Source organism: Aulonocara sp. 'chitande type north' Nkhata Bay, linkage group LG23 (assembly GCF_057382095.1).
Source record: "Aulonocara sp. 'chitande type north' Nkhata Bay isolate Kocher_YH1m ecotype deep benthic linkage group LG23, A_spYH_male_GT1.1, whole genome shotgun sequence".
Lineage (NCBI taxonomy): Eukaryota > Metazoa > Chordata > Actinopteri > Cichliformes > Cichlidae > Aulonocara > Aulonocara sp. 'chitande type north' Nkhata Bay.
Genome location: NC_141365.1, coordinates 23211634 through 23227999, shown reverse-complemented (window position 1 = coordinate 23227999; position 16366 = coordinate 23211634). Strand labels below are relative to the sequence as shown.

The following is a 16366-nucleotide window of genomic DNA, read 5'->3' as shown; positions in this document are numbered from 1 at the left end:
CAAAAAGGATCTCAGCTGCTTCCTTGTTTGGGGCAGGGGGGATGATTCCATGGCCTCGATTTTGCTGACTTGTGGCCTGATAACCCCCTTGCCGATGACATGGCCCAGGTATTCTGTCTCAGCAGCGGCGAAAACACACTTTGACGGATTCACCGTCAACCCAGCTGAGTGCAGGTGGTCCAGAACAGTTCGCAGGTGTTCCACATGCTCCTCCCAGGTGTTGCTGTGGATAACAATATCATCCAAGTAAGCAGCAGCAAAGTCAGAGCAGTCATGTAATACCTGATCCATCAGCCGTTGGAAAGTTGCTGGAGCTCCATGTAGTCCAAATGGCAAGACTGTAAATTGGAAAAGCCCCCATGGTGTTCTGAATGCTGTGAACTCTCTGGACCGTTGAGTGAGTGGGACCTGCCAGTAACCCTTACACAGATCTATTGTGGTCAGGTACCTTGCTTTTCCCAGACGTTCAAGTAGATCATCAATTCTTGGTGTCGGGTAGGAGTCAAACATGGATATGGAGTTCAGGTACCTGAAATCAATGCAGAACCTCATACTCTCATCCTTTTTGGGTACCAAGACCACAGGGTTGCACCATTCACTCTTAGATCTTTCAATGATCCCTAGAGATAGCATCAAATCGATTTCCTTCTTCAATGAAGGCAGCAGACGTTCTGGGATCCTGTAACTTAATCGTCTCACAGAGGCACCTTCTCGTACCACAATATCATGTTCGACAATGTCAGTTCTCCCTGGATTCTCTTGAAAGACTGCTGATTTACACATTTCTCTCACCTGCTGCTGCTTGTCCTCTGGGAGATGGCTGAGATCATAATCTAGAGAGCCAGCAGGTGGTAGATATTGCTCATCTGCTTCATCTTCTTCAGGCACTCGCCGTATGAGCATTGCATCCGCCTTGTGTTCAATACGCTCCACCCACTCCTTCAGAAGGTTTATATGCAAGACCTTGCTGGAGCGCAACTGCCCTGGGGTGGACACCTCATATGTGGTGGGTCCCAGCTTCCTCATGACTTCAAATGGCCCCTGCCACTTTGCCAACAATTTGTTGTTGTCACTGGGGAGGAGCACGAGCACCTTTTGTCCTGGCTCAAACGCACGCTGACGAGCAGATTTATCATACCAAGACTTCTGCTGCTGCTGGGCCTCCACCATATGTGATTGAGCAAGTTCACCCATTTTCTCCAACCGTTCTCTCATCTGAATGACATAAGACAAAATGTTCTTGGATCCCCCCTCCACCTTGTCTCCCTCCCAAATCTCCTTTAACAGAGTTAGAGGGCCACGAACCTCATAACCATACAACAGCTCAAAAGGTGAAAAACCTGTGGAGGCTTGGGGGACTTCTCTATAAGCAAAGAGTAGATATGGCAGCCATTGATCCCAATCGTTACCACTGTCGTTGACAAACTTCCTGAGCATCTGTTTCAATGTCTGGTTAAACAGTTCTGTCAGCCCATCAGTTTGAGGGTGGTATGGTGAAGTTCTCAGCCTTGATCAGTTAGTATTTCTCGTGGAAACCCAACTCTTGCAAAGAACTGCACTAAACAAAATGCAATGGGCTTGGCCTTTATAGATTTTAAAGGGAACACCTCAGGATATTTTGTGGCATAATCTGTTACAACAAGCATGTAACGATTTCCTGCTTTGCTCCTCTCAACAGGCCCTACAATATCCATTCCAAGACGCTCAAAAGGAGTGCCGATGACAGGGAGAGGTTGGAGTGGAGCTCTATGGGGGATTTTAGCAGATGTTATCTGACACTGTGGGCAACTTTTACAAAACTGAGCCACATCTTTGCTAAGACCAGGCCAGTAGAAATGATGTTTGATGCGAGCTGTGGTCTTGTGTTTACCAAGGTGGCCAGCCCACGGAATAGAATGCCCTAAGGTGAGAATGGCGTTTCTAACCTTCTGGGGAACCACCAGCTGCAGCACCGACCCCTGCTGACGATAGAGAATGTCATTTTGCAAGATGTACTCACTGTTAAGAACCTGCTCTACTCCAGGTTCCTTTTCTTTGGCCTTCCGGAAAAGAGATATTAAAGATTGATCAGATTTTTGGAGTTCAGCAATTTCAGTTGGAATATTAAACCCTAGGGGTGACGGTGTTGGCTCAGCGTCTGTTAGTGTATCCACAGGTGAAAATTTGAATTTCTCCTGCCTTCTTTGTCTGCGGGTCTTCCGTGGCTTCACCACAGTTGTCTCAAACTCCTCATTAAAAAAAGGCAGGGCACTCAGGGTCTCAGAGTGGGTACTGACTTGCTTAGCCTGAGCTCTGGTAACAGCTACATTGCACTCCTCAGTCTGCTCAGACTCCAACAAATCAAAAAGCACAGGAAGGTCACGCCCTAACACGGCAGAGTAAGGCAAACTGTTCACAACACCCACATTCAGCAGATACATCTGGTCCTGAACTTTAATGTAGATGTCAGCTGTCGGATATCTTTTATCATCTCCATGGACACAACAGATTGAAATTGTATCACTGGTGCGAACAATATTAGGTGGGGCAAAATCTGAGTGAATAAGAGACCGAGAACTGCCAGAGTCAAGAAGGGCATTGAGTAGAACCCCATTCACTTCAATCTGGCTCATTTTGATGGATTTGTCACTCTCCTGCTCAGGATCAGCATTAGAACGAGGAGCAAAACACATTTGCACCATTTTAGCAGAATTTCTTGGGCACATAGGTTTTGTATGGCCCTCTAATCCACAAAGATAACAAATGAGCTTCTTACCAGAGGCCTTTGGTGGTCTAATGGTAGACTGAGAGCTCTTACTGGTGCTTGTATTTGCTGAATCCAGATGGTTTTGCTGAGGTATCTTCCGGGTGTCCCTCGATACCTTCCATGCATTATGGCTCCATGCTTGCCCCTTCTTTCTGGCAGCAACAAAAACATCAGCTAACCGAGCCGCTTCCATTGCTGAACCAGGGTTGTGTTCTCTGATCCAAACCTGAAGCTCAGGAGATAACATTCTGAGAAACTGCTCCAAGATTATAGTTTCACCAATGTCATGAATAGTTTTACCACATTAGTACAAGCAGCTCAATATGACCTTTATTCACTATGTAAATAACAGGTTTTGTCCTTGCTCAAAATTAGCCCTAACTAAGTACAGCTGTAAATTTGACCTCTTTATCATTACATCACACCATTCATTAAAAAAAATTAACACTCAAGGACAGAGGAGGATCTTTAGGCTCATCTTCAAGTTCATAAAAAGACAAAGAGAACTTGACAGTTGACAGAGCTGCCAGTTTGCCGAGAACTAGGAGTTAATAACAACTGTAATAGTCACTGTGATGGCGTGAATAATTACCCACCTACTTCATCTGGATTGGATTAATCCTGAACCTAAATAGAGGATAATAGGGGGATGTGAGGTGTGCACTATGAAGGGAGATTAAAGGAAGCGTTGTGGCTATCTGGCTGAATCACCATGGTACTTACCCTCAACACATAACCTCATCTGGACAGGTCGTGTTTAGAGTTTTGATTTAAAATTGTCTTTAAGTGTAACAAGTACCGTCTGCTGAGGGAATACCTTTTACACATAAACTGTATATAACAGATGGACACAGCCACAGTGATGTCACACATTGGTTTGTGTGTAAGTGTTTTGGCTATGCTTTTTTTGTAACCTAGAGGGACCATGTTTGGATGACAGGTCAGAATGCTGTGTTGTCAACATTTGGCTCTTTTGGCACTTTCCATTTGTACTTTTGCAGAACACACTGTCTGCTGTCTCCTCACAACTTACATACATTTAAATTCCTGAATCAGAAAATACATTACCAATTGGCTTGGCTCTTAACTCCATTTTTAGCTGGAATGGCAACAAATCAAGCAGATTAGAAAGCTGTTCAGTCTATTACAGAGCCTATTCAATTTGGGAAAACAAATTTTACTTTGCTTTGGTCCAAAGCTAAAGTGATTTCCTCGTCTCCTTCATTATGGCACAGTGCCATACCTGAATGCGCTTCTTCAGCTCTATTTAAATGGATCTAGTTTAACATTTAACATCTTTAATGAGCAGCTGTCAGTTTGGAAAGAAACAGCAGCATTGAGAGCAGATTGAGTGGCAAAATAAATGTTTTCACTTATGAATTCACAAGATTAATGGTTTTCTCCCAGCACTGCTCTCTTGACTTATTTTCAGAGCCTGTTGCTTTCTGCCAGAATATGTTTTAAGGCTTAATAACCTCTACTCACATCCCGTTGCCCTGTTCCACTGACTCACCGTCCCGACTGACATGATTGCTGACTTCTTGGCTAAATTGGATTTATTCTGTTAATGGCAGTAAAAAGTAACACTTAAGCATAAGTCTGCAAAGCAAATGGAAATCTAGTTGTGTGAAAAAAGGGGAATGTAATTATATGTCTCCACATGAGGTAGATAAATCAGGGTTCCCATGCATTCTTAAGAAGTTTTAAAAAGTATGAAATTTGATTTCACATAAAATGTCTTTACTTCTGAAAGGCCTTTTTAGTTTTTAAAAGGTATTTATGACAGAAACAAATCATAGTACTTAATCAAATATACAGTCATGGTAAAATAAAATTTCACCCTTTTTAACCCTTTACAGCCGATCGGAGCGGGCACGCTCTGTTTTGCCTAACTATTTTTAAATCCCGGTAGCTCTGCAACCAAGTAAGCTAGCGCAATAATTTTTTTTGCATATGAAACTGGAGGAGTTGTACTTACATCTTATGCCATCAGCTTGTCCTAGGTCACAGTTTCCTTCCACATATAGCTTTGCAAAAACTGCATAAAAATCACTTGCAGCAACAAAAACATGATATTCCAGAAACACGCTTTGCCGATCCATCAGCTGTTTGTAACACTTCCTACGTCCATCAGCGCGAACTATCACATGACCGCATGACCTGCCCGAAACCGGAAGTGACGTCATTTTGCGGAAATGTAGTTTTTTACGATCGGGGCCTTATGAGCTTGTGTTTTACTTGTTATGTGTTTTAAAAAGTTATGTTTGACTTTATGACTTTCTGTGTCGTTTCTGGGATGCTTAAGACTCATATTGCACTGCTGGAAATAGTTTATTTTGATGCATATGCTGTTATTTTGCAAATTTGCACTATAATATTTATTTTCGTTTTTCCTGCAGTGTATAAAAATTGGTGTATTTCAAAAATAAAACTATGAAGACACTCAAAATAAATTTCCTGTGGTGGGAAACTAGTTTGTGTAACTTTTTTGTATTTACAGTTTTGAGGGATAAGCCTCTTAAATTTCTCTAACTAGAAATATATGTTAAAAAAAACAAAAACGATTTTTAATTTTTTTGTAGTTTATTGCACTTTTTTGCAATTTATGTAATTACTATGCACCTAATGCAGACATATTATTAAAGTTTGGGCTATAATGGTTGTATTGATGTATAGCAACTTGAAATGCTCCCAAAAATGGCTCCACAGCATGTAAAAATATAATATAAGCTCTGGCGAACTTGGTTCTATGGTAGGTCTTAAAGGGTTAAATTCAAATATTTTACATTTCATCAGCAAGTGTGAGCACCTCTATAAAAGTTTTGGGAGTTTGCTAGTCAGGAACATTCAGGTGTGCGGTAACTCAATGCCAAGAAGGAAAGACATCAGCAATGGTCTTAGAGAAGCAACCTGCCTATCGCTTACTGAAGCGTTGTAAGATAATACATAACCAAAATAATGGTAAATGGCCTGCATTTGTATAGCGCTTTTCTAGTCCCTTTCTAGTCCAAAGCGCTTCACACTACATTCAGTCATTCACACACATTCACACACTGGCGATGGCAAGCTACATTGTAGCCACAGCTGCCCTGGGGCACACTGACAGAGGCGAGGCTGCCGGACACTGGCGCCACCGGGCCCTCTGACCACCACCAGTAGGCAAACACGGGGTTAGTATCTTGCCCAAGGATATTTGGCATGCAGCCAGGAGGCAGCCTGGGATCGAACCACCGACCTTCTGATTAGTGGCTGACCTGCTCTGCCACCTGAGCTACAGCATAGCTGCCACATCAGAATCGCTTCATTTCCTAATTTCAGAGAGTCTTCTTTATACCTACACAAATATACGAACAGTGCTAATTTGACCATTTCAAAATCTATTATTGCTTATCATGTTTACCATAATAATATAAGATAACAATAAAGTTAATAAATAAATAATAAATAGTTATTATTTGTTAAAACCAGCCTCAGAATCTCTCAGTATGCTCAGTCTGAACTGAAGTAATTTAGCTGTGGAGCATTTCAAGGTTAACCATGTGAGTGAGCTCCTGATGTAATTAGAATCTTGTTTCACTTCATATTGAGTCTATTAGCAGCCATTCATTCTTACTTAAATATAAGATTCACAAGGTCATTCCTTAATTGAGGGAAGTTTTTTAAAGGCCTCAGACCCTGCTTATATTGAGATTCTGCGTGTAATGACCAGCTGCTAATCTCATTTATTGGGGACTGAGTGTCTGTTATTATCCAGATGCTGCACATTTGGACCAGAGCAGTCCACTTCCTGAGCTGGTTTTGAGGGGTTGCAGATCGGAGGTCTGCTTGGCATGCGTCATGTGACCAGCAGTGTAGTGCTCTTTTTTTTTGTGTGCCTCAGATGTCAGGGGAGGTCAGAGACGTCGCTCTTATCACAGCCATGCAGGAGATTCAGCTAACAGCTGCAGATAGGCGTTTTCACTGGAATTGAATTAAAGGTTACAGTTTCAGTGTTAGAAATGAATTATTCTCATGACTCATTACTGAAATGTTGCACACCTAAGAAGAAGCAAACACACCTTAGATGAATCAGTCAGAGGGTGAATTTCCCTCTGACAAATACCCTTTGATGTCGAATTTCAATTAGAGTTTTAATGAGAACACTCCAATACATTTTCAGACTCACTACATAATGAGTTTGACATTTTTTAATGTTAAAATATAGAGAGTGTAGTGTTTATATTATATCCCTGTATAGTACTCTCAAAGCCTCCCAATATGCTTCAAGTTCAAGGTTCTTTATTTGTCACATGCATAGTTATACAAGTATAACACACAGTGAAATGTAGCCTGACACGCTCCTCGACATGTGCAAAGAAATTGGGAGGGGAGGGGGGGGGGGGGGGGTGTAGAGGAAGAACATTATATATATATGTAGTATATACATTGGGTGAATGTGCAGTAGTAGCAGCAAGCAGGTGAATTCTGTACATTAATATGAATAGACATCTGACTATTTTACAGGATAGACAATTTAAAATTAAAGGAATTGAAATGTACATTGTGCCTTGGTTTAGTGTCTGGAAGAGTCCTGTCTCAGTCAATTATAGATGATGTGAGAGGTGTGTGTGTTTAGGGCACGGATGGCTTGGGGATAGAAGCTCCTCTTGAGTCTCTCTGTCCTTGCCCAGAAGATGCGGAACCTTCTACCAGATTGCAGAAGTTGGAACAGTTTGTTGCCAGGATGGGACGGGTCCTTCAGTATCTGCGCTGCTCTAGTCCGGCATCTCCTGGTGTAGGTGTCCTGAAGCGGGGGGAGAGCAATCCTGCAGCAGCGTTCTGCTGTACGGATCACTCTCTGGAGAGCTTTTTGGTCCTTCACACAGCTGTTCCCGAACCACGATGTCATGTTCTGTGTGAGGATGCTCTCCACAGCGCCTGTATAGAAAATCCTGAGGATCTTTGGAGAGACCCTGAACTTCCTTAGTTGTAGTTGTCGTAGGTGATACAGGCGCTGCCTAGCCTTTTTGGTCTGGACCTGAATGTGGGCAGCCCTTGTCAGGTCTGAGGAGATGTGGACACCAAGATACTTGAAGGACTGCACCCTCTCCGCTGGAGCTCCATTGATGATAATGGGCTTGTAGTCTCTGTGCTGACCCCTTCTGAAGTCCACCACCAGTGATAAGTAGGGTACTAATAGTTCCTACCCAAGTCTAAGAGAAAAGAGAACCCAGAATTTTGACAATTCTGATACACTAGTATTTACCATGTTCTGGATCCTTTTTTTGTTCACAGTTCAGACGGAAACACCAGTCAACCTGACCTACAACCTGACAGACGTCGGTGGTGATGAAATGGGCCACAATGCGCTGATCTCCTGGACCTACCCGGTGCCTGCCCATGTGCAGTACGGTTGGATCACGCTGGTCTATGAGCTGCAGTACAGACGTATTACCGAGCCAGACAACTGGAAGGTAAAGAGAGAAGTAATAATGAACTACAGATGAGTTTTTATACAAATGGAAGAAAAGAAAAAAAGTTCTTGGGGGAAGATCTTTACATTTACAGTTCTGGATATTTATTTAGGAAAGAAAAGAAATCTTTACATCACTGAGGTGTGTTTCTGAATTAAATTGGTGATATTTGCCTTTATTTTATTTTACTTTTAAAAATAATTTAAGCGCAGACAACTGATTCAAATGTGAGATTACAGTCATTTGTTTTAATCGAGTTTTGGTTTCAGGTGAATGAGAAACTAGCTTGTGGGTGTGAGGAAAATGTTGGGTGCATCATCTACATAAAAGATAATATTTTGAATCTTGTACAGAATTTAATTAATAGACATTAGAAAAAACAAGCTCAAACAAAAATGTGATGAGGATGGCAAACTTCAACAAAATGTCAGGAAAAAAGAGGAGAGACCCTAAATTGAGCACATAGAATCTCAAGATACAAAACAAACGAACCAAGAACTTAAAAAAAATTTGCCAACAAAATCCTGTGTAAAACAATGTGGCAGAAAATGTTATACACGTTACACTGAGTTCATTACTCTTCTTTAGACAGAGTTTTACGTATAAAGTAGTTCATTATGGTCTGCATGTCACAGAACATGTTGTCTGTATGCAGGTGAAGTATCCTCTGCGTGAGCCTCAGGTGGAGCTGCTTGGACTCCCGGTGGACGACTACGTGGTCCGAGTTCGTTGCCGTGCGCAGCACTCCAAGCTGTGGAGTGACTGGAGCGCCACGCTGGTGATGAGCATCCCCCCGAGGCAGTCTGCAGGTACATCAGCAGCCAGACGGAGTAACGGTGCTGATTTACATGCTTCTGGTTTTGACTTTCAAGTGTTTCTTATTTTTACATTTATTGTTGGTTTAATTGCAGTGAACACAGTATGTTTCTGCATTTTTAAATTATATTTTGTCGGTTTCTCGTGAGATTCATTTTGAACAAATTTTAAGGCAAGTACAAAAAAGTTAAGCACCTATTTTTATTGTAGATCCTAACTAAAGCTTTATAATGCAGGCATAAAATCACATTGCATTTAGTACAGGCAATGACAAGACATCAATAACTTAAAAAAAACACCATCCAGTTAAAAGCTCTCAACACAGACTCAGTAGTGCTGTGGCACAGGAGGAAGGATTCAAACATCTACAGCTTGACACTAGACATTAATCCTGCAGACACATGCTAAGCTTTTTAAGCACATTAAGCATATTTCTTTTACATGCAATGTTGTTTTAAAAAAAACAAATTTAAAAAAACAAACAAAAAAAGACAGTTTTTCAGACATAGAAACAGCATTTCTTTCAGTGCAGTGCCAGGATTCTGAATTTGGACAGAATGGATCAGATCTATTTGAGCTGAGGATTCACATTACAGAAGTTAATGTTTTTAATGCTACCACTTCTATTTATTACAAGCAGGTACATGTGCCTGTATCAATCAAGGAAGCAGTACCCAATCAATCACTGTTATTTTTGCTGTACATTAGAAATACTAATATAAGCCAGTTCACAAGCTGTGGGCAGTGACTGAAAGAGGCTCTCCCTCAGTGATCGGGTGAGAACTTCAGTCATTTGGGAGGGATTCAGATTAGATCTGCTACTACTCCATAGATGATGGATGGATGGATGGATGGCTAGACACTGAAATCCAACTGAAATTAAATAAATCCTGTCTTATTTGAATTATTTCCATCATATAGGCTAGATCACAGTAAAAGAGAGCTGAAGAAAGAGACTGTTTGATAAGCTACATTGACTCTCATCAGTCGAGAGGCTCACTGTATTTAAATTCATTAACTTCTCTCAATAGAAACTGCCTCTGCTTTCAAAGAGAACGATATGCAGAAATGTTCAGCTCTGTGTAGTTCTACTGTGAAAAAAAGCTACTGTGTAAAATACATGTGACCCATTTATTAACAATCTCAGGGAAAATTAGTTTTTTCCCCTAAGGGTAGTGTAAATATCTTTTAAACAGCAGGAGAGAGCCATGCTGCTTCAATAAGCATCATGCCATGTCACAAGATATGCATCCACAGCAGTATGCAATGCAAAAGAAAAAAAATTAAAGAAAGTTTCTTTGCTGAATGACTCCTGCTTGCTTAACATGCATCAGCTCGTGTGAAATGGCCTGTTCTGATTGGTGTGAATGATAAATTAATGAATGTTATCTTCAAAGATTGGAAAACGACAGTCTTTTTTCATTTTTTTATTTTTAATTGTATTTGTTATAATCATTTAACATGAAATCGAGGAAAATCTCTCTCACAGGCAGTCCTGATGGGCTCTTTGTTAAATTGGTGGGTCCAAGCCCCTTAGGCCCACCCACAACATCACAAAAGATTTCCTCTGTTAAAAAAACATCCCTTTTCCCAATTAAATGTGTCACTGAAGGAGTAAAGCTGCAGGGGAGGAGGAGAGGGACGGTGACTCAAGGTGTGTTTTACCTGTGCAGGTAAATTGCTGGTGCTGATTCTGGTGACTGGAGTTGGCGTTGTGGCTCTGCTTGTTATCACCTTCAGTATTATTCTACAAAGCAAGAGGTGAGAAAAAATACACATCTGTTTCTATCTTTGTCTTGCCACATATACACATGCGCCCGGACACACAAACACACATACATCATTTGATTTAGATTTTTGGGTTTAATATTGCAGGTGTAGAAGTAAGACGCTAACTGGTGCCCTGCTTCTTGTTTTTGTAGCTGTAAATAAGAATTTTCTTTACATCTGAACTGATTCATTTTTAGGAAGACCTTCAAATTTGTAAAGAATGTTCAGCTGCAGAGAAATTGTTAAACTTAAATTGTTAAACTATCCAATTCTGACGCACAGGAAGAGCAGGCTCAGAGATAACGCTACATTTTTTAAAAAGATTAAATACATTTTATGGCTGGAACACTGACTTCGTTCAATGTGTGTGTGCTAGCTTAGTGCTGCCGTGAAGCTGCCTATTTTATGTGTGTCAATTAAAGGCAAGTACACCCTTTTTCAAGGTTTTACATATCACTACATATTAAAAATAATCTAGTCCCACCAGAGCATTTCAATCAGGTTAAAGTCTGGACTTTGACTGAGCCACAGTCAGTCTGCTGTAGATTCTCTACTGTGCTTGGGATCATTGTCCTGTTTAATGACACGGTTTGGGCCGAGCTTTAGTTGTTGGACAGATGGTCTCAAATTTGACTCTAGAATACTTGGATATACAGAGCACCTCATGGTCAACTCATTGACTTGTGGCTGCAAAACAAGCCTAACTCATGATCCCTCCACCACCATGCTGTAAGCTGGTATGAATTGTTTGTGCTGATACACTGTGTTTGTTTGTGCATTATGATCAGACATCTTTACTTTGGTCTCTTCTGCCCAAAGGATGTCTTCTGGTTTGTTCAGATGCATCACTGCAAACTTAAGCTGTGTTGCAATGTTCTTTTTAGAGAGAAGTTGTTTTCTCTTGGCAACCCCTTCAAACCAGCTTGTTGATCAGTCTTTTTTGAATAATCCTTTTCACATACAGCCACCAGGAGGTGATCAGGATATTTTGGCTATTTTGGCATGTGTTTGAGCTTCTCTTCCCTATAATTTATCATATCTGCATTGCCCCATAATACACACCAACAGTTCCTATTTAAAGCAGAAAGTGGTTCAGAATAATATTTTCCATGGGAACTTTTCAGAGGCTCCACAGAAACACACTGTGAAAAATAAAGATTAGCTTCACTCCTCAGTGTGGACAAAATGAGCGAACGGCGATAGGTTTTGTCTCTTCTCAGGGTCACACTGTTACAGCGTGGGAGGATGAATGTGTTGTTTTTGTTTGCGTACTGACATGTTCAAACCTCCTCTCTGTCTACATTCACCTTCAGAATAAAAGAGTACTTCCTGCCACCCATTCCAAAGCCACGGATCATCGGGATTGACCCATTGCTCCTGAAGGTAAAATGCGTGCATGCATCCCTCCTTTCAGGGTCGTGTTTTAGCCATTTGTCCTGACCTTGTACTTCTGCTCCTTTATTGCCTTCTTTCCATTTGTTGCTTTTATCTCCCCTCCCCCTCTTTTTCTTATTGTATCCTCATGTTTCTCCTTCTTTTGCTGTTTTCACTGAAAATTGCCCTCATGTTCTTTTTCTTTTTTCTATCACTTTCCTCATTTCCCATTTACATTTTGATTCTATTTTTCCTCATCTTAATTTTCATTTCTCATGCTTTTGCTTTCCTGATCCTCTTCCTCTTAATTTCTTAATTTGCCTTACTATTATTTCCTTTATCATTCTTCTTCTTTTCCCATTTTCTTCTACATCTTAATTTCTCATTGGTTCATTATTTTTTTCTTTATTTATTTATTCCTCCCATCCCCACCTCCATCCTCAGAAGGGGAACTTGGACGAAATCAACCGCCACTTCAGTAACTTCCACAGCTACAGGCCTCCAAGCTACTCTGAGGAAGTCTGGGACCACGTCAGCACTGATGACATCTATCTCACCACACCGAAGCACAGCAGCGACGCACACAACCCTTCGGAATCAGAGAGGGACACCTTAATAGTTCCCTGCAACCCGGCGCCCTTAGAAGTGTCCACCCGGCATCAGCTCACAGCTCTAAACCCAAACTCGTACATGCAGAATGTGCCACCTTACTGCTCTTTACCCAATAAAGCCTTCACCCCACCTCTGAGTATTCCTTCCCCGTGGCCGATGCCAGAGATCGTATCACTGCCCCGGACGGACTACAGCATGATGGAACATCCCAGCCTTTCCAACACCATCCCCACTCCAGACCTCACTTTCAGCACCAGCCCCTCACCGCAGGACTTCTACACCTGTGTCCAGCTCTTAAATGAAAGTGGTGAGGTACATCTAGTGCCATGCTTGCCGCCGCCATACTGCAGGGAGTTCCCACCTCTCCCAAGGGCTAATTTAGATACTGCAGAGAAGGAGGAGAAAAAGAAGACAACCAACCACCAAACTAGGAAGAATGATGGTGGCAACTCTGAGAAGAGTGAGGCGGCTGTCCCTCTGCTGCCTGTTGCTGTTGACAACAGTGGCTGAGTCACAGGAAGGAGATCTATAAACTTTGAGAAAATGCGTCTAACGCAGAGACTTTTAAAATATGCAAAGTAAAATCTCCTGTAACCTGCTGGTTTGACTGGAAAGTGATACTGTTCTGTTCCACACCATTCAAGCTTCAAAGAAGAAGAGCACCTGGTTGACTTAACAACAGGAAGTAAATCTGCAAGCTCAAAGAGCCTTTTTTTTAGCTTGCTAACATCCTGATCTAGTATTGGAAACCATTTAAAAGACTATGGACCAACAATACTGATGCAATAAAGAACATTATGTTTCGATGACCAACATTTGGGCCCTCACAGTATTGAAACTGATCATTTCAAAGACACTTGGCTAAATTTTAAGCTTCACATGCACTATGCTAGAGCTAAAATCAAAGAAATCAATAGTTAAGAGGAAAAAAATCAAGACTAAATTAATACAAGCAAGCACGTCATCCACAAAAGCTGGATTTCCTGATGAGATTAACACTGAGCTCTATTTATGGGTAATGGAGTTCATCAAACTTGAGGAAGCGTAACTGTAAATAAAATAATATAAATGTCACTTTACCACTCGCTGCTTTTCCCCAAAGCTTCTCATTCAGGGTTGTATGTCTTCTCAGGAAAAAGTGCAATCTGATGTTGAAGGGTGTTTGATTTACGGGGATTGTTTAACTTTCATCCCACTGTTTTCTCTTTCAGTGTCATTAAAGCAACATCTGGTGCATATTACACATATATGTTACAAAGCTGTAAATATGGCAATCTTCATGTCCAGGATATCAACTTATTCCATTGTGTAGTACTTACATGTGCCGGCCTTGTAGGGGAATATTTGCATCACTTTCAGAATGTGAGTCTGGCACATTTCAGTGGGTGTCCCAGACTGGGGAGGAATAAAAAAAAAAAAAAAAAAAAATTATATATATATATATGTGTGTGTGTGTGTGTGTGTGTGTGTGTGTGTGTGTGTGTGTGTGTGGGTGACGGAAAGGCTTGGCTCCGAAGTTAAACTCACACTCCTGGTATGACATGAAGCTGGCTGCTGCCAAGAAGCCGGACTTGGCAGATGAGAACACCTGTTTCTCTTCAGAGGAGGAACCTGTTACATTTTCAGTCCAGAGTCCCAAAAGATTTATTTAGAGATTTATTCCAGAAATATAAGGAATCAAGGAAAAGTAACTCCACTCCCTCAGAAAGACAGAAACTGTGAATTTATTTTCATTGTACTCAGTATGTTTAACTTTATGAGGTCTCAGTCAGGACCCTATATTTTGGAGAGAAGCAAAAGGCATTCTGATTGCTGTAACGTTTGGGAATTGGGATAATAACAAAATGACTTTGTAATCGCTAAGCATCAGTATAATCACTGAGACCTCACAGGATTAACAAACTTCTACCTCTGGCCACATCTCTTTAGTTTCCAGAGAATATTTAATAAGGTAAAGCCCTCCCCCTCTGGTCTATTACACAATAGTATATATTTTCATAACAGATGGTTTTAGTCAGGATTAAAAAATAACACTATTACAAAAAGTGTTATATATATTTTTTGAAATGATGAAAGACCACCCTCAGGTAGTGTGTTCTTTATTTTCTTGGATCGAAGTGACATATTTTGGAAATCAAAGAGAACCAGTGCATGCATTTAAATTGCAGTATTACATTTTGTATTTAGGTCAAAGAATTCAAAGAGTCTGAGGACTCGTCAGGGGTTAAATACAAAGAGTTGGTTGAAAAAGAAGGATATTTTTAAAGAGCAAATCCAATCTGTCCATCTGCTGCTGGCTGATCTTTGGTGCCAGGTGATCTTACTCTATTTCCAGATTGTAATGACAGCTAAAATTAGAAAGCTGTTCTAGCCCTATTCTTCAGACCAATGGGATGAACAATACCTGTAGTGTGTCTAAGACATAAGGCCTCTTGATGTATCAGTCTTAATTCTGAATGTCCTAACTCTTCCACAATTTATATCCTAGACACCCTGAGAAGGATTTGACCAGTCAGCATCCTGACATTCAAGCCCAACAATATCATGAAATCATTTGGCTGTTTTAGAATGTCTTAAAACGTTTCCAGCATCAGAGTGCCAAACATGCCACCAAAGAAAAGCCAGTAGCATTTTACCAGCTGGATACACTAGGTGATTTTTGATTCCTTAAGCCTCAGAGAAATGCTGTAACCACTGTGTTGAGGTGGGTTCTGTAGCTTACTAATAATTTCTACCTTGCTATTGTCGAAATGGCTGCCATTGTTGTCCCACTAGCTGTTTCAGGACACAGAAATACATGAAATGACCACAAAATCATACTTTAGCAGTGGAAAGCAATGAGTTCCTATCCTGTTGCCATGGTTACCAGAGAGTTTTACATGTGTTTGCTGGTTAATTCCATTAAAAAGTCTTTTTCCAACATGATGATGATATCTTGACAGTGCAGTGCCAGGAGATCACCGGAGATCAGCTGCAGGTGCGTGGGCCAAGGGCGTGAGCCCAATCCGAGCTCCGCCCAGGCAGACAGGTAGGAGAGAGAGAGAGAGCAAGGCAAGGGGAGCAGAGAGACAGTAAAACAACAAGCACTTGTGGCCACACTGGGCTGGCCGGGGAGGCACAGGGACCACGACACACCGCTGCCCTGTTAGCTCTGACACTGAGAAGTGTGCCGTCACCGTGGGGTTTTTTTCTTGTGGATGTTGCAGTTAGACGTCGTGCTGTTACCTCTTCTTGTGCCTGTACGTGCCTTTTCTCACAGAGTACTATTTGTTTGCTATTCCTCTGTCGTGTTGAACTCTCAAGCAGCCAACGTGCCACTCCTACACTCCTGGAAATCTTTTAATATGAGCATAAATGGCTGATGGGTGAACACCTACAGTGTCTGCACATGTGTGCTGTGTGGAGCATGTACAAAACCTACTCAGTGTTAGTTACAGTTTCACCTTTTATTGTGTCTAGACAAAAGCACTTTCGATTACTCTTCAATAAAATAAAGAGTTTAAAAGCTTCTAAAAGTGTGTGGGCTTCATCATTCTTAATGCACACACCTTTAAATCAAAACTGTTTGAGATGGTTGATAAAACGGAGTGATTCG

The 16366-nt window shown here is 41.3% G+C and overlaps 1 protein-coding gene across 4 annotated transcripts in view; it reads left to right on the top strand.

Annotated features, from left to right (window-relative positions):
- Positions 1-16286, top strand: part of crfa4 (cytokine receptor family, class I receptor 4) — a 57866-nt gene extending 41580 nt beyond the window's left edge. For all 4 annotated transcript variants that reach the window (XM_086282423.1, XM_086282421.1, XM_086282420.1 and 1 more), the window contains exons 5-9: positions 8021-8199; positions 8855-9008; positions 10689-10776; positions 12099-12168; positions 12604-16286. In XM_086282423.1, coding sequence (XP_086138549.1) covers positions 8021-8199; positions 8855-9008; positions 10689-10776; positions 12099-12168; positions 12604-13281 — 1169 coding nt within the window. In that variant the 3' untranslated portion in view covers positions 13282-16286. The remainder of the gene's footprint in view (positions 1-8020; positions 8200-8854; positions 9009-10688; positions 10777-12098; positions 12169-12603) is intronic.
- The last annotated feature ends 80 nt before the right edge of the window (positions 16287-16366 follow it).